The sequence below is a fragment of the Amphiura filiformis genome, chromosome 13 (genome assembly GCF_039555335.1).
Source record: "Amphiura filiformis chromosome 13, Afil_fr2py, whole genome shotgun sequence".
Taxonomy (NCBI): domain Eukaryota; kingdom Metazoa; phylum Echinodermata; class Ophiuroidea; order Amphilepidida; family Amphiuridae; genus Amphiura; species Amphiura filiformis.
In genome coordinates, this window is record NC_092640.1 from 46,906,985 (window position 1) to 46,926,466 (window position 19,482).

Consider the following 19,482-nt stretch of genomic DNA (forward strand, 5'->3'; position numbering starts at 1 on the left):
ATGGTGTAAAATCTTAAGTAAATTATCGGAAGATAGATCGCAAATTTAAAAAAATTATTATTTGATATCAGAAGGACATTCCTCGTATTCAGAAAGCAATTTGGTGCGTCTGATGTTAACGGGTGGGTTGTCGTCATCGCTCTTCTTTGAACTGTTAATAAATTCATTTTGCATATCAGAAAGTGTAGGACAAGTCAGGAAAGGCTTCATGGCTAAAATCATTTTATACTATTTTCATACACTCCTTGATAGTGAGAACCAATCAGAGCCTCTGTTAGTAAATTACTAGCCGTGCATAAATATTGTATAATTACGCGGCGCCAAGACTCCGCACGGGTGCTTTCGGACGCGCTTCATTTTTCTTATGGGTGATGTATTTGTGACGTGTCATGTCAAAAGGAGACACTTATGGGCAGGATCGTAAATGGAGAAATAGCCAAAAATCTGCCCAGGGTGATTTTTTCACAATTTGGGTTTGTTGCGAATTTGTGATGTTATTAATGTTTAAAATATTGTCTGATAGTTTCAGGCCGGAATATAACTGACATCTTCTATTTATTGAGACATGTTTTAAGGTAATTCCTACTCTCAACATTGTCAATAATATTTTTAAAGGCCAATATCTCAATTTCCAATTTTATAATACCATAACTTACAAACTCAATATCTTCGCTTAGGAATGTCCAATTTCATTGGGGAAAACAGCGTTAGGAGCAAAATATCTGTATATTTAAAATATGTAAAAACCTCAAAATTGATAACCTGCCCAATAGTGTCTCCTTTTGACATGACACGTCACATTTATATTTGCTTGCTCTTTGTAACATTTTTAGAGACAATTTTGTTATAAAAATAGCAAAAATCATGAGATTTTTTCCAGTGTATGAAATAGGTTAATAAATGTGTATCACTTGTTGCTCGAGAAATTGTTCAAAATAATGCACTTGTACTGAGATGTTGATGCGTCTCTAATGCACTCCCCCTTCGAGGCTCGTGCATTAAAGTCTTATTCAGATTCCCTTTTACAAATTATGCGTACTGCTAGCCGTCCAGCGCGTATTATTTGCACAAGGTCCAATGCACACGCTTGACGTCGCGTGCGTATACGCGATGGTTAAGCTGTCAAATGAAATCTGAATAAGACTTTAGCTGACGCATCATGCAACATCTCGGTACGTGTGCATTAATTTGTACAATTTCACTCCCAACAAGTGATATGCATTTATTAACCTATAAATAGGCAAGGTTACATAGTGTTACAAAGGACTTAAATGATACTGCATTTAACACTTAAATCAGCCTATTGCACTAGTGGGCAGAGCAGGATGAGCTATGGCCAATTCACCTCAAAATTGCACAAATCAACCTATTGCACTAGTGGACAGAACAGGATGAGCTATGGCCAATTCACCTCAAAATTGCACAAATCAGCCTATTGCACTAGTGGACAGAACAGGATGAGCTATGGCCAATTCACCTCAAAATTGCACAAATCAGCCTATTGCACTAGTGGGCAGAACAGGATGAGCTATGGCCAATTCACCTCAAAATTGCACAAATCAGCCTATTGCACTAGTGGGCAGAACAGGATGAGCTATGGCCAATTCACCTCAAAATTGCACAAAATAGACATGAGGGAGGGCTACATTTGGTAGAATCATTGACAATCAACAAAGTATTTGGAGCCCTGCTAGTGGGTATATGCAATTAATTAAGTGGGAAATTAGAGAATTATCTCATAGCATAGATAAATTGAGATCAGGGTCTTGTCACTCATAACAATCTATATTGGGGTCAATATTTTGTTATGGGGTGTAGTTGATACAGGCTGCAAGAACATCCAATGTTGTCCTTAAATAGTACAAATTTTAAATATTCCAAAATCTGTTGGTGTTAAGGGGGTACTACACCCCTGCTCAATTTTGTGCCTATTGTTGTATTTTTCTCAAAAATTATAGTGCATTATGTATATTAATGATATGTATATTATAGGGGCAAGGACCACAACTACTGCACTGGAAATTTTATTTCAGCACAGACAACAGTTGTGGAGTTACAGTAAAAAATGAGGGAAACCCAGTATTTGATCAATACATCAATAACTACTTGCCTTGAGTTGCTGAATTTTCAGTGCAGTAGTTGTAGTCCTTGCCCCTATAATATAAATATAAATATCTTACTTGTATCAAATGCGCTATAATTTTTGAGAAAAATGCAAAAATAGGCTCCAAATTGGCAAGGGGTGTAGTACCCCCTTAAAATTGTATTATTCTCAGTTTTCGTTTGTATGAAATGATGTGAAGCTATAAACTGGGTTAAAGCAATAATATATGATTTGCATAAAGAATAGATTCCTATTTAAATTTTAGTTTTCACTGAACACATAATTTGTTCTCTTTCAATGATAACACATGCACAAGACATGTTAGCATTCACTAGCTACAGATCGGTGAACTCGGGAGATCTCTCGATTAATATAAAAACTTTTAAGTTTACTGTAATTAAAGCACTTCAGGCTTAATCTTTCATATGGTATTTTAGTATACCATTGGGCATTACAATCATGCAAAAAGTAGAAATTCAAGAAAAATTGAGGGCGTCACTGTGGAGCAAATCGCATATTATGGCTTTAAGAACATGAAAACTAGGATGAAAACTTATCAAAACAGGTAACAGTGTTTGAGCCAGTAGGTGGTGATGTGATTGTATTATGTACAAAGGTTTGGAAATGGCAATGTTGTATTATAGTAATAACTCTACTAGCTCTCTTTGTGAGCTGCAATGTCTCTTTTATGGTTTTATTATACAACTGATTGTTTATTTTGACATACAGCATTATTGGCTATTCTCTCAAAAAAGGACCATTTTTACCCATCTTTGATCTGTAATGTTTGCAATCACCTACAATTGCAAATATGAAGTCTAGAAAATGTCAAACTTCCAAAAAACTGCAACCTTGTTAAGGATGTTTATTTAGAGAATAAAAACACATACACAACTAAAAGAACACCACATGAAAAAAACATATAAAGAACAAATTCCAGACAATATTTTCAACTTCCTCAAACTCTAAAATGACCCCTTTTTTTGTGAGAGTAGCCCGTATTAGGGGCTGTGCAATAATTATGAGCCCTGGGCAAGCCAAAGGGGGGACAAGCAATTTTTGGCAAGCCGAGAAGGGGGGGGGGATTTTTGGCACACATTCATGAGGCGCCTTGTAAATAAATAAAACGCTCTAAAAAGGCTTAGGAAAACAGTACGGAAATGCTTAAATATGCAAATTTTCCTGCTTGCTGCGCTCGCAACATGTATCTAGGCCATTTAAGGTTTGTAAATTGGGATCCAAAAAAATTGGCATGCGCAAGGGGGGGCAAAGAATTTTTTATCAGGCCGAGAGGGGGGGAGGCAAGCAATTTTTTGGGAGCCGTTTGGAAATCCCCAGGGGCTCATAATTATTGCACAGCCCCTTATAATGGGCAATTCCATAAAAAATTGCCCTCACCATCTTAGTTGATGAAAAACCCTGAAATCCAAGGCAAAATTTTGAAAATAAGCTGGAATTCCTTTGTTTTTATTATAATTTCAGTTGGTGGGCCAAACTGATGGGCAGTGATGGCCATTTTGAGAGTGCTTATTTATTGTTAATTATAATGCAAGAGAAAGTGGATTGTAAAAAAGATTTAGAAAAGTTAAAATAATAAACTTGTGCACATGTTAGTGAATAATGCTTTTATTCTGACTGTTGGCCAAACTGAGACGGTGGAATTCCAGACCTAAAAGTTTGAAAAACAAGAAACTTGAATTCCAAAATCCTCCAGGGGTATGCATTTTTTTTTCTGGAATAGCCTAATAATCTGTTGTGCAGTTTGTTTCAAGGACAATCTTGAGCAAAATGCTTTGTGATGCACATATCAAACACTACTCCCATTCCAGAAAAATTCAGCACTAATTTTTGGGTTTAAAAATATTACCATGTTTTGCAAAGAGAAACATAACCCAATCCGACTAGCAATAAAACTCAAATGTTAATTTTTGGCAAAATTTTGGAAATAAGAGCCCAAAACGTGTTTTGGAGGCATTTTTCATATACTGTGATAATCAATTTTTGGAAGCAGATTTTCTCATCTTTTTCATAACCATTTATCAAAACTAACATGAAATAGTAAAATTATGTTGAATGCTTAGAATTTTGTGACTACAATTGGTTAGAAACATGCGAAATTGCATGTTTTTTGCCCATTCCCCCTCAAGTTGCATAAATGTGACGTGTCATGTCAAAAGGAGACACTTTTGGGCAGGTTATCAATTTTGAGGTTTTTGCATATCTTAAAAATAGAGATATTTTGCTCCACAACGCCGTTTTCTCCAATGAAATCTGACATTCCTAAGCGATGATAATGAGTTCGTAAGATATGGTATTATAAAATTGGTAATTGAGATATCGGCCTTTAAAATATTATTGACAATGTTGAGAGTAGGAATTACTTTGAAAAATGTCTCAAAACATACAAGATGCCAGTTATATTCCGGTCTAAAACTATCAGACAATATTTTTAACATGAATAACATCACAAATTCGCAACAAACCCAAATTGTGAAAAAATCACCCCCAGGCAGATTTTTGGCTATTTCTCCATTTACAATCCTGCCCAAAAGTGTCTCCTTTTGACATGACACATCACAAATGTTATTATTTGACTTTTATTGACAGTTACATCTAACTATTATATAAAAGATTTAGCTATGTTTCATTTGGCAAAACAAGATTATTTAATTCCAAAAAATTAGTGCTGTATTTTTCTGGAATGGGGAGTAGTTATTAAGTAATGAAGAGGTGGTTTGGTGGCAGACAGGCAGTCACTCTATTAAGTGTTGATTGTACCAATGGTCTTTGCATGTAAATTATCTGGCTCAATGATAAACCAAAAGATTTGAGTTATGTACATATGAGAATATATTATGGTACTTGGAATGTATTTTTCCTTTGGTCTTTTGATACTTTTTTTCTATTGATGACATTTTGAGAGTGCTTATTTATAGTTAATTCTTAAACACTTAAGGGGTACTACACCCCTTGATAAATTTGTGTCTATTTTTGCATTTTTCTCAAAAACTAATAACACAGTGGTAACAAAAGTTACATATATTATAGGGGCAATGAATCCAGTTACTACACTGGAATTTCAGTGACCCAAGACAAGTGGTTTGTTATTTATGATAAGAAAAGAGGTACCGCTAGAATGTACCTCATTTTCTATCATATAAACTGAACCGCTTGTCTTTAGTCACTGAAATTTCAGTGTAGTAATCGGATTCCTTGCCCCAATAATATACATAACTTTTGTTATCAGTGTGTTATTATTTTTGAGAAAAATGCAAAAATAGTCATGAATTTACCACAGGGGTGTAGTACCCCCTTAAAGTTCCTACAATCTTATTGGTTCTTATTTGTGTGATATGACACACTTTAGCATGTGTGTGTCAACGCGATACTTGAACTAATTGGACGTGCATAGCAACAACGGGACTGATCGATTCTATATAAGTAAGCCCTAGGTAATTCCTTGTAAAATGTAGGATTTAATTTGATTAAAATTTGGTATACTTACGATTAATATATTTATTTGAATTGAAGTGTTTAAGAATGAAAATAAAGGTATTGTTTTAGCCACTGTTGTGCATCTATCATCTCATGTAACACACAACATCATTATTTTTGGCGTAAAACAACTTGATTTGGTTATTTTACTTAAAATAATGATGTTGCTGTTGTCGATGTTATATGTGACTCCTCGCCACAACTGAGCCCGGATGTCGCCAATCATCATTTTTGAGATATTCAACCAAAATATTCTGCTTGAAATTAGCTTTAAAATGATGTATATCATGTCTATAGTACTTGACATTTAAGTAGTGAAAAATCAATAAAACAGTCAATAAATCCTTTCTTTCCTATTGTTTATTGTTAAGTTCGATGGAGCATATCTCAATAGTGGCACTGGCGACATCCGGGCTCAGTTGTGGCGAGGAGTCACATATATGAGACAATAGATGCACGACAGTGACTAAAAACAGTACCTTTGTTCTCTAATTATAATGCAACAGAAAGTGGATTGTAAAAAAGATATATTGTTGAGAAATAACAAAATTGATACGGGGTGTACCGTATTTGTTCCATTTATACCGTCCAGGCCCCTATAAGCGCCCACCCAGTGACTTACAACAACAAACTGAGATTAGTTTATTAACTGCCCATTCAAATTTGAATCATGGTCTCAAACATATGACATATGACATACTGATGATGATAGATGAATATTTGGACTTTTTTTACGTCTTGTTTGAAAAATAAGCACCCACCCAAAATGATTTTGTTAAGCGCCCTGGTGGTGGTTAATGAAACAAATACGGTATTTGTGTATTTTCAGATTAATGCTTATTATGTGTTTAGGGTGCTTTTTGAAAGTCCATGTCCAGATGAGGATTCACTGGCGCATCTAGAACAGCTCAGAGAGGGCAGGTCATGGTTTTCACATTTTGTTTTTAAGCCCGTTCATGGCTCAGAAGATGAGCTATTGTTTTGTTATCTGCAGGAGGTATGAAATAGTTGTGAAACCAATGTATATAAACACAGCACCCTTTTTGACCCATGATATGTGAATACAGACTTAATAGCATGTGTGGTAATTGTGCCCTTGAAGTAAAATATTTCAATTTGCACCTTTTTGTATAAATTATTGCAAATCGAAATCTGGTGGTGTTTACTTGTATGTTTAGAATCATACCATGTAAGCTTAAATATTGCAGACTGTCAGTAGCCGGGGGTTGGTAGGTTTTGGTTTTGGTAGGGACGTGCCGCTGAGATTTTGGAAGTGGACCCATAAATATACCAATTTTTCAAGAAATTTGGACCATTGATACACCAAAAGTCGAAATCTTCGGCCGAATTTAACCAAAATTGTCTTAGTTTTTACAAATTTTGGGGAAAATTTGGCTAGATTAAGGACAAATTGGGCTGTTTTCCGAAAATATTGAGAAAATTTTGAAAAAAGGACCCATTCGTATACCAAAATAGGCTTTGAAAAGGGGGTCATTGATATACCAGAAGGCTGAAAATGCTACCCATGTTTGTGGCACGTCCCAGTATGGTCATTTGTACTGAGTACCCCGGGCAGTAGCCACTGTAGCGGGGACCCTTCACTAGTCCTAAGGCTCACTAGTCCCAAAATAAGGTGTGACAATCAAAAAAAGTTACACTAGTCCGAAACATAAAAAGGGTTCCCAGTCCAAAAGTTTGGGAATGGATTAAGTGTAAGGTTTGTGGTGCTTGTTAACTTTTTTGACTAGCGCACCTTACTAGGACTAGGGAACCTTGGGATAAGCAGATTCACTAATTCTTTTGGGATTACAAAATATTTTACTGTTTTGGCATTGCTAAATCTTAATCCTTTAGTTCTAACTGGCAATAAAAGTCAAATTAAAATCGTTTTGCAATTTGAGGGGAAATGGATCAAAAACCTGTAAATTTTGCATGATTTCTTACAATTTTATAGTCACAAAATTCATGGACTTGGTAAAAACCTTTTAAAAGTATTACAAATTTAGAGTTTGGGCTCATAAATTTGATATTTTTTGATAATTTTGATAATTGGTTATAAAAGATGTTAGAAAATGTGGCTTACAAAAATTAAAATACACCTGAAAAGAGACTTAGTACAAGTTAAAGAGACAAAAATTTGTCACTACATTAAAAAAATACCCTAAAAATGCATGTTTTTGGCCCTTTTTTCAAAGATTGGACAAATATTAATAATTTGATTAGGATTTAGCTATGTTTCATTTGGCAATAACATATATTTAAATCCCAAAAATTTAGGGCTGTATTTTTCTGGAATCAGGAGTAGAACACTGTACATGTAGCTGCAATATCAGTATATCTCTGATGCAATTGTTGTATGTTTAAATTGTTAACATTTACGTATACACTATACAACTGTACAGAATTGGGGACCGCGGGGTGAACAGTACCACCAATTAGTTACCAGTTTGTAGAAACCTCTGAAATCAATAAGGCCAAAAAAAAAAAAGTTCGTCTCAAAACTTGCGCGCGCGTTTGTAAAATCCCACGATTTGATAAAAAACAAATGCGGAAATTTTTTTATTTCAAAATTTTTTTTTTTTTTTTAGTTTTTTCCAGAAAAATAGTCGAAAATCAGACTTTTTCTCAAAATACCATGAAAAAAGTCGGAATAAAAAAAAAAAAAAAAAAAAAATCGCATTTGTTTTTAAATTTCTTGTGAGCTTTGAGACAAACTTTTTTTGTTGTTGGCCTAATAACATATTGTACATGCCTAGTTTTGTCAAATTCTTCCTACAATACACCACCAATTTCAAGCAGTGATTCTGAAATGTGTCAATTTTGAAGCTTTTTTCCCCTAAAATACAATTAGTACTTTTGCAAGGGGGGATGGTCATAACAATTTTTAACTTTAAATAGGGGATAAAAAATAGACTTTGGACACAACATATTTGGGACCCCTCCCAAAGAAAATTACTTATTTTGTGATGTGAATCAATTTTTTATGATAAAAGTAACTAATATTGGTAGCTCTTCAATTTTTTTGTATGATTATATTTTTCTAAAGCGGTCTGTTAAAGACTTATTCCAAAGTCTTTTGTTCCAAGATATCCACCCTGTATGCTTTTTAACATGCATTTTATGCTGCTCAATTCTTGTTTTGTATAAACTACCATTGCATGTGCCTATTCTATGATAATTATGCAGTATGTGTACTTATTATACATTTTGAATGAATAAAGTAGATATGCAATCTGAAAACTGTTGTTTCAAGTGAACATTTTTACGTGTATTATTCAGTCATTCTTTATAATTACATAATAAAAATACATCAAAATTAACAAAAGAATGTACAAACACCCCCAGGACACGCTGAAAACTTGTGTTGGCAGGCCATCAAGCCTGGCATCAAGCATGCAGGCAGGAGGTAAAAACACGATGTATAAAATACAACTACAATATGCCAACATTGCTTTGGCAGCAAGCAAGGGGAGCTAGATTTTAAGGTAATAATCTGGCTGCCAGTGGGTATGATGTTGTTTTGATGTCCATAGTTATTGTCATGGCGATCCAGAAAAGTACACTTTTACCTAACTGTGACAGTTATAAGCAAAAAGGTCACGATTTGACCTCCACAAGGGTCAAAACCTTAAAAATACTCCTTAAGAGTATGACCAGATGGTCCATGATTCAACTCAATTCCATCACTTTTATTACACAAAGACACAAAAGCTGTTTTATATAGACTACTTTATACAATTGGCCATATTAGTACGGTACAGGGCGCTATTGGGTGATTTTTAGTTAGCATCTAGTTTTCCTACATTGGTGGAACCAATGGTTTTTGGCCTCCTAAGATCGCAAAGAATAAAACTAGAATTGGTTCCATTTTTTTCTCTGCCCTATACATCCAACGAAGGGTCAAAGGTCATAATGGGGCCATATGTCTGATCATACTGTAATATGCCTCAAATTGTTCCTCCCATTGCTAGGAATTTAAAAAAATCGATTCTCATATTGCACTAGGCTGCTTAGTTCAGGTGTTACAGAGCAACTAGGTCAAATTAGCACTACTTTCGGGCTCTGTTGCTATTAGTATACTATCCAGAGAGGTTGCGTCAGACGAGCTCGCGCTCGCTAAGTCTGTGAGGGCCACAGACTGCGGCTAGGTCAAATATCTCATGCACAGAATCTAAATTTTTAAAATGCACCAATTCAATCGAAATTTTTCTTAAATAAATTACTCCTCTCAGCAAACCAAATAGGAAAATAATTTATTTGAGAAATTTAAAACCTCAGAATCGGAGGAAATTATGAGTCAAATGTTATTCTTAAATATATTTCTATTGGACTTTGGCTGCATGACCTCTGCACTGAGTCATCATCCCTATATCTTTGTGTCAAAAATTGCCGTGATAGTACGGCGAATCCTCTCATTTTTCAAAAGCTACGCTTGGCGATTTTGTTCGAGATAGGCCGAGCGACTCGGGCTAAGCATACCATTTACATGATATGAGATACCATAGCCCTGCCATAGAGCCTGCCGCTTAGTTTCTATTCTACGATTTGCCCATGATCAGTACCACATATGGTGTTACTATTATAGAAAATTCAATTTGTTTTCAGGTAAAACGCAGGTTTTGTTTCCAGTACACTAACTCGAAAAGCAATACACTAATTAGCGGGGCCTTGCTGTTTGCTGTGGATATCTTTAACTGCATTTTATAAGTAGAGATTTTGAAATCCAAAGTAAAAATTGTGATATATTTAACTATTTGAGAAATGAATTATACAAAGGAACCCGTGTAAAATCCAGCTGCTGTATCTATAATACAATGTACATTATCCACTTTCTTTATCTGTGTGAATAATAGAACATCGATTTCAATCGAATTGAATACATGTCTCCATTTTGAGTTTGTACTACACCTCTGAGCAACAAAGCGATCGATTTCTAGCCAATCAGATACAGTAGGCCTCCTTTTCTTGCGTTTGGTGAAATACCAATCGCCTGTCGCTCACCAACGGAGTACTAAGTTTATATTTATAACACTGGCTGTTGACACTGCTCTGTGTGTGAAATTTTTGACATTTGACCTTATAACTCCTTAACTAAGCACCGTAGAAAAATATGACAATTGATTTTTTATTCCGTGTGATAAGAGGAACAATTTGAGATACATTACAACAAAAATGAACATGATGGCATTATTTTAAATTTTTCCTATGACCTTGACCCCGTGTGGGAACCACAGAAAGCATAGAAAAAATGGAACCAATCAAATTTTTATCATTTTAGGTTTAAGGGATCTAGAATGAGCGTTTATGGCGTTTTGACGGTATTTTTTGTGGGACATGAGAGCACCTCAGACGTATCGAATTGCATTCTGAATACGAAGCATGTCTTTCTGATATCAAATAATTTTAATTTTTTGAAATTCACGATATACTGTATAATACAAATTTTATGACAAATTATTAAAATTTGATATTTTTCAAATTTTTGATATATAACAGTCCTCGAAATAAATTTTATAAATCTAATGATATATTCTTAAAGTGTATGTAGCTGGGATGAAAAGCCGACGATCAATTGAAAATTTTGACCTTTTATATTGAAGATATGGATTTTTTTTTTGGTGTTTTGGGAAAAAAATCCATATCTTCAATACGAAAGGTCAAAATTTTCAATTGGTCGTCGGCTTTTCATCCCACCTACATACACTTTAAGTATAACTCATCAGATTTATAAAGTTTACTTCGAGTACTGTTAAATATCAAAAATATCAATTTTTAATGATTTGCCATAAAATGTGTATTACATTGCGAATTTCAAAAAATCAAAATTATTTGATATCAGAAGGACATTCTTCAGATTCAGAATGCAATTCGATATGCCTGATGTGCTCTCAGGTCCCACAAAAAATACTGTCCAAATGTCCATACCCCACCCCTTAAGGATGCCATAAAACATTGTAAGTTCACGTATTCTGTTGCGCGTATTGCTAGCGCGTTCGCGTATTCCGCACTAGTCTACGCATCCAGCGCGATACATACACGCACCTCTACACGAGTGTTACGCATTATCAAGACGCATTTGCGATGGCGTGGGGTCGCTCTCACGGCCTGATAGACGGCACCAAATCATGCGATTGTCCAATCAGAAATGAGTCTACGAACTAGACCACTCCCACTGACTAAGAATCTCCAGTAACTACTGAGTGTAACTGGCAGTGTCTGATATTAATGCTATATCATCAGTAAAGTCATATACAGTGGCAACTTGTTAACACAAACCCTCGTAACATGAAGTTCTGATGACAAGAAGTATGTTTTATCTTCCCAACCATACATATCACATGTTATTAGAACTGGATAACACAAACTCCTGATAACAAGAAGTAAAATCTGAATTCCGCACAACTTTGTGTTAATGAGTTTCCACTGTAGTCAGTCAACACATAGCAGTCCAACTGCATCTGGGGATTCACATCAACTTATTTTAAATACTGCATTTTTTTTTCTTGACTATTTTTGATTGAAATTAGTTTATGAAAATGCTGTTTCCATGTTTTCTGTGATTTTTCTGTTTTTACACTATTCATCTGTAACCCAAAATTTGGGAATTCTAATTTGCACATTTGGCATGCTATTTTTCCTTTTTTTTTTTTGTATCAGTACAAATATGTATAATCATGTATTTGTGGGCTCCAGCATGAACAATTTGTGCTGCTCAATTTGACAACCTTGAACCAAAGTTTATCTTCACAAAAAATAGCAATACTATTTGAATTTTCATTTGGGGAATTCAATATTTTATGAAAACTTGTCAGTTACTTTTTAAAATCACAAATCATATGGTTCGTAGTAAAGCACACCTCTATCATAAACTGAGCTCAAAAAGAAACTTATAATTTTTCACAAGGTCATATCTTGAAATCCTGTCCATCAAATTGAACCAAAATTACACACAGATTTACTTCAATACTCAACACATGTCAGTAACCAAGCAGTTATCCAACTGACACAACAGCAAAATGCACTGACATGGGACAGCTTTCATGAAAAAAGTGTATAAAAAGCAGAAAGCTGACCCGTTTTTATCATCTGTGCAAGGATCTTGTGTGCATTCTCACAGATTTTTTGTCCTGGGTGCAAAATGTTGGGCTGTGAAAGTGAAGGAAGTCCAGGAAGCTGTCCCATGACAGTGCATTTTGCTGTTGTGTCAGTTGGATAATTGCTTGGTTACTGACATGTGTTTTGAGTAGAGTATTAAGGTAATCCTGTGTGTAATTTTGGTTCATTTTGATTGACAGTATTTTAAGATATGACCTTATGATTCACAAGTTGTAAAAAATTATGTTTCTTTTTGAGCTCAGTTTAGATGAATTGAAAGCACAAACTAGAGAAAATAAAGCTACATAGACATGCTTTTTCAATTCCAAGTAAATTATCATTTATTTCCATCTTGCTTACACATACAGCACAGAGTAACTCAGTTCTCCAAAGACATTTGATAGGATAAGGTTTGTAACACTTGGTAACATCAATACAACCAATTTGCATACATCAAATTGATATAAGTAAAGCGCTGTCTTCTCTACAAATATAAAAATGTAATCCAATATTTACCTACCTTGCATTTACACATGTATACTTACATACATTTAAAGCACTCAAATTTGCAAGTCCCTTATAATCCACATTCATTCTACCTCAGAATCTTGACTAAAACGGCTTACTTGTGAACATATTTCAGTTTTATTATACTTGAGTGAACTGACATTTATCCCCAACTGATTTGCAACATACGAATTGGGGTTATAGATAGTTTCTTAACATGATTCCCTACACAAGAACATAGTTCCAATGATTGCTACTACCAATTGCCATTTCTGAAGCATCCGAATGCTGTCTTGCCGTTAACTCAAAGCAAATTTACAATAAATAAAATCAAGTTGCCATAGAAGTAGTGATGTAACGGGATTAATTACCATAGCAGTGGATCCACAGTATTTTTGAATGTAATGCATGTAACCTATTACTAGCAAATTGGGCATGGGGCAAAATGGAATACCTAGCAGTGGAGCATTATGGAACAGGGCACTAGTTTGCACACAAGGGCCATATGGAAGAACAGGGGAATACTTAAATTTTCCCCTGAATATGGACCCAGTATAAAGAAGAAATAAACCAGCTGTAAAATTACTATAAATGGTTGAATAGAAAAGATAGTGTTAACTCAATGTTACATTATGCAGCTCTAAAAGACCATTCTCTTACAATTTGAAAACTGACTTACAGATCCGGTTGTCATAATTTCAATTGAAAAATAATTTATAGCAAATTCACTCTTCCAAGCGACGATCTTTTAAACTGGCAAAAGCTGCTACACAATCTCAACATTTAGTATCATTTCGCCATACAATACAAGCTATGTGATCTGTACAATACATTTGCAATGCACAAGGACCACTGAACATGGCATTGATTCATATGTCATACCTTAACAAGAATATGCTTGCACTCACGGTTTGGCTGATTTGCCCTAAAATTTCACAAAGCACCCATGGAAAAAACAAAAACAATGGCAACATTACAAATGATGATACAATGGATACTTGTACACCAGGCACAAAAAGAAACTTGTCAGTTATATTCATCCTTGCTGTTCAATAACTTGATAATTTTGTTGGATTATTCTGAAATATACATTTTGTTAATTGGACTTCGCTTTCTCATTTGACACCCTGTTCGTGAAAAACAAACAAGAATTGACCAAGATATGCGCCTCCAAAGCCTCAAAAATCAAAAGTTGCAATTTCAACGATTTTCAATGGGAACGCATCATTGTATTGCACACAAGCACCACGGGCCAATCAATAAAGCACACAGTGTAACAGGCACAATTGAATCGTTAAAATTGCAACTTTTCATTTTGGGGTTTGAGAGTTTGGAGGCGCATATCTTGGTCAATTCTTGCTCAATGTTCATGAACAGGTGTCAAATGAGAAAGAAAAGTCCAATTAACAAAATGTATATTTCAGAATAATCCTTTTGTGCCTGGTGTAGTACTGCAGATTAATCAATTTTGGAGTCACAACTGAGCCAAAGGTAATATAAGCAACATAATTGGCACATGCTCTCCTTGTTGGTCACTTATTAGGCAACATATGTTAGCCACTTGTGGAATCCCTAAATTCCAAGCTCAAATTTTATACAGGGGTGAATTTTCACAAATATTCCTCTGGTTGTAAGGATTCAGAAAGTATGATTTAAATCGTTCTGGAATATGAACAAAAAGGTCAAAGCTCATTATTTAGGCTCTACATAGGTCAAAACAGGACATTGAATTTGACCCCTGTATAAACTTTGACCCTGAAATCATGGGAGTCCACATAATATAGCCAACACAATTTTCCTAATAAGTGGCCCACAAAGAGAGTTTATGCCAATTCTGTTGCTTGTATCACCTTTGACACAATTGCTTCGCTAATCTGCAGTACTATTGGAAGAATCTGTCAAAATAGCTCTTATGATAAAAGATAAAACACATACTCACAAACTATATCACACATTCACCCACACACGCACACTTACACCCCCCTCACATATATACAAACACATTAGCATGTGCAATAATTAAAAATCTTTACACTAACTTACAAAGCTATTATAAGAATGTTGTGGATTTAGCACTTGTTTACAATCTTGGAATAAGATGTTATTATGTTTTCGTACCTACATTGTATAGCATGGATACTGATAGCGGACAGCATGGATACGGATAGCGCACTCTTGCTATTCTGATAACTGCCTTTTCAGAGTCTACGACAATGTAGCTTGCGACACCATCAAACATCTTTCTGCAGCTTTGTTTATATTCCCCCTGTCACATGTAAAAAGTTTGCTGAATGCTGTGATGTTTTGCCCAGCTACATTGCAAGTACACTAGACTCTGAAAAGGTCACTTTCCTATCAATTTCAATAACTGCAGACCTGAAACTGACCATTTGTGAAAAAAGAGGAAAATGCTTTTAAAAGAAGTAAATAGTGCAAAATCAGGCTAAAAAAATTCAAAGTTTCAGGTCTGTGACTAGCTGTTAAGTCTTTGTTCTAATAAGATGCAGCCAATCTAAACAAAATACAACACTACGATAAGCATTATCATTGCTGCTTTTGCAGCAACCACATTTTGATTATGAATTCACAAAACAAAAAATTCATGATTTCATAGGATAGGAAAAGTTTCACCATCATACTTTTGCAACAATTGGGCACATAAGATTTGACTAAGGTACTACCAGTAGCAGGCAACCAGCGTGGATGAAGTTGAAAACTTACCCATCATGTGCAAGTTGTTAAATTATGCTATTGACAAACAGAGCACTTGATAATTACGTTCAAGGTATCACTGTGTCTCTCGTTCAGCTCACTACCTCATCTAGTTGCTTTTTAACTTGAATGCATGTTTTATGTCAATTTTAAAATTTTGAATTGAAAATTTTTCAAAATGATGAAGTTGCTCTGCAGGTACAATTTTGCAAGTTAATGGAGTCATCATACAAGGAACCAATATTAATATTCCTGGTGTGCATTCTCTTGATTATACCCATTTTGGTCCTCTTCAATTTTGGCACTTGCTTGCTCTAGACCAGGTTCCATTTTAATTTTAACATCAGCAGGGTCTGGTAATGGTTCTTCTTCATTTCCGCCGTCCATACCTCCATAGCCTTCTTCTTCTGGTTCCTGTTTGATGTCCACACGATCTCTATCTCGTCGGTCACGATCCCTATCTCGACGGTCACGGTCACGATCCCTATCCCGGTCCCCCCTCCTACGCTCTCGGTCACGTCCCTATCCCCCCCGCTCACGTCTGCGTTTCTCTCTCTCTGCGTCTTTGTCTTCTTCTGATTTGATTTCAACAGTGTCTTCATCTCGTTTACGACGACGGGGTTCCCTATCGCGGTCCCTATCACGATCACGGCGGTCCCTGTCTCTTTCCCTCTCACGTCTTCTTTCTTCCCTTTCTCGCTCTCTACTGCGACTGCGAGTTCTTCTGCGCTCACGATCTCGTCTATCTCTGCCCTCTCTATCATCCCTGTAAAGACATGGACAAAAAAAGGGTATTGAAACAACATCTTTTTACAGGTCTGTGAGTGGGTTTAAAACAAAATGGAAAATTTACCTATCAAACCACAAATTCAATGCTATTCGTGCGTATTTCCCCAGAAATAATTGAAGATTATAAGCTTGCATTTCATTGCATAAATGTGAGCGTCGCTCGATGGTAGCCATGATGTATCTTCTCTTAATTCCATGAGTTTTATGAAATCAAATGTCACACTTCTGATAAATAGTTTGGATAGAAAATCTTGTGTATATCCCCACCAGGGTGCCATTTAACATCATTCCAATGGGCAATGTTCTAAACAAACATATTACACAATGAGTACGGACAAGGAATCAAAGAATATGTGACCTTCGCTCCACAACATTGTGATGATGTTATGAACTGCGTTTCATGACCTTTCAAGCATCGTTAATCACATTTCTTAGATATTTTATTGCGACACGTAATTAATGCTATCAAAAGTACACTGATTTTTTTTTATGTTATAATTGTTTTAAAAAAAGCGGAAATTGAAATCGGTCAGAAAAATGAAAAAAAAAGCGGCTATCTTACAGGTCTGTTTTAGTGGGTGAGCCTGGTATCATAGGCTACACAAAAATGAGTGATAGCAATTGAACCAGTGTAGAATTGTTAGTTGTGATTTCTTACGACTAGTCCAATAAAATATCCACTTCCTTGCTGACGTTTCGGAAACTGTCAGTTTCCTTTATCGATGCTATTGATGTAATGACGATCTGTATACAGCTGATGTTTACTGCTGCTTAGCAACTGAGTTGCCAGTTGCTTTCTTGTCAGTGTATACAGATCGTCATTACATCAATAGCATCGATAAAGGAAACTGACAGTTTCCGAAACGTCTGCAAGTAAGTGGATATTTTATTGGACTAGTCGTAAGAAATCACAACTAACAATTCTACTATGAACAGTCCTGATGAATTTGTTCAAGAATGAACCAGTGTAGCTTTCGTTGTGCAAAAAGTTATCAAACTGTGAACAGAGTCCAATTTCAGGCTTGCACTTGCTTGTGTTGAAACCTTACCAATGTAAGGTCATGAAGATTCATAAAAAAGTACAGTTTGACCTATCTAGGATGTACCATTCTCAAGTTACTGCCAAAAGGTCAAAGGTCACAATTTAGGCTCTATGGTGGTCAAAATATCAAAGTGCTAAATTTTGAAAAACAAGGTGTCAAAAAACACACCAAAAAACAATTCAAATAAAGATAGGATTGCACAATATACAGTACATACAGACCCATCCTCATAATATGAGTCTTGCCACTCGTAAGGCTGAACAATGCATAAGTGGTGGGCTTGCAGCAATTCATGAAATATACATGAGCTTCCCACATTCTTTTCACACTACATGAAAATAAATACGTCGGTCGAACAACACATAGTGGCGTACGTGAAGGACAAAATATGTTTCTGAGAAAAACATGTTTGAAGGATATGTTACTAAAGCATTTTCCACCTGATGTGGCAGTGACGTCAGTGCGCATTTCATTGAGAGCAGCTACAAATTGCTAGTGTTCGTTCAACGCACTGGTGTGCACACACACCCGGTTTAAGAGACGGCATAGATGCGCGCACGAAACAGCTGCCTCAGCGCTTTGACGTCACTGCCACATCAGGACGGAAAATGCTTTAATAAGTATAAAGGAGCAAATACTCCTCCACTGTAATCTCTCAGTGCCTTGATTCCATTTGAAATTGAAGTTTAAGGTTCAAACTATTTAAGTACTGTATCTTTAATAGTTAAAAAGGAATAACTATTATAGAATATAGCTAGCTCTAAACTTATATGTCACTATGTGAAACAGAAAATTTTGAAAAATCACTCTACGCCACTATGTGTTGCGACCACTGAATATAATAAATGCTGTCCAAACCGCAGGTATTCGTGTATCGGTACATACTTCTTTATCAATGAACATGGTTTTAAATACTGCTGTCCAAATAAGAAGTGGGATCTTTACTTACATTCCCCTGTTTGCGGCAGCTGCCAAGGACGGTTCCTCACGACCTGAGTGCCTTACATTGAGATCTGGTCCACCTCGTCTCGTACCTCCAAGGCCACCACCTGTATAAAATGGAAAATGAGAGATTATTATGACTAGGGTGTATTTCATGACGAGATTGGATGCATTGTAAGCTAACTTGCGAAAACATATATATAGCGCCTGAAACAGGTAATACAAAATTCCTAAAAATGGAAAATGTAAAACTACAGTGAAGAAGTAAATGCAAATTTATACGAGGGACAGTCAATAATTTCCCGCAACTGTTGTTTATCTCTGCTAGTGCTCAAGCATGATTTTGATGACTGTTACTTTGGATAAATACATAAGTTTCTACCTTTGTCTTTCAAAACACACAACAGTTCTTATTAGATGAGTGAATATTCTTAGTCATCCAGTAGTTTCAAACAGAGTTTTGGAATTAAATCAAATACTGGAACTTCCTTTTTGCAAAATTGCGTCTGGAATCACCCAGATACAAAACTAAACCTTGATGAAGTGAAAGTAACTAGACTTTTGCGGCTCTCAGCTAGACCTCCATGTTGACGCGCGTTGTCAGAATGACATTCTTCGTATTCAGAATGCAATTCGATATGTCTGATGTGCTCTGATGTCCCAAAATAAATACTGTCCAAACGTTCATACCCCAGCCCTTAAGGTAGGAGAAACTTTTCCAAACCACCCTAATTTCCTAATTTCCATATGCAAAGTTCGCGTTGCGGAATGACGCGCACGGGAGCAGTATTTTTT

General features: G+C 35.7%; 1 protein-coding gene across 1 annotated transcript in view; it reads right to left on the reverse strand.

Annotated features, from left to right (window-relative positions):
- Positions 1-13,009: 13,009 nt before the first annotated feature.
- Positions 13,010-19,482, reverse strand: part of LOC140168439 (U1 small nuclear ribonucleoprotein 70 kDa-like) — a 35,393-nt gene continuing 28,920 nt past the window's right edge. Inside the window, 2 exon segments of the mRNA XM_072191830.1 lie at positions 13,010-16,679; positions 18,695-18,794. Coding sequence (XP_072047931.1) covers positions 16,157-16,679; positions 18,695-18,794 — 623 coding nt within the window. The 3' untranslated portion in view covers positions 13,010-16,156.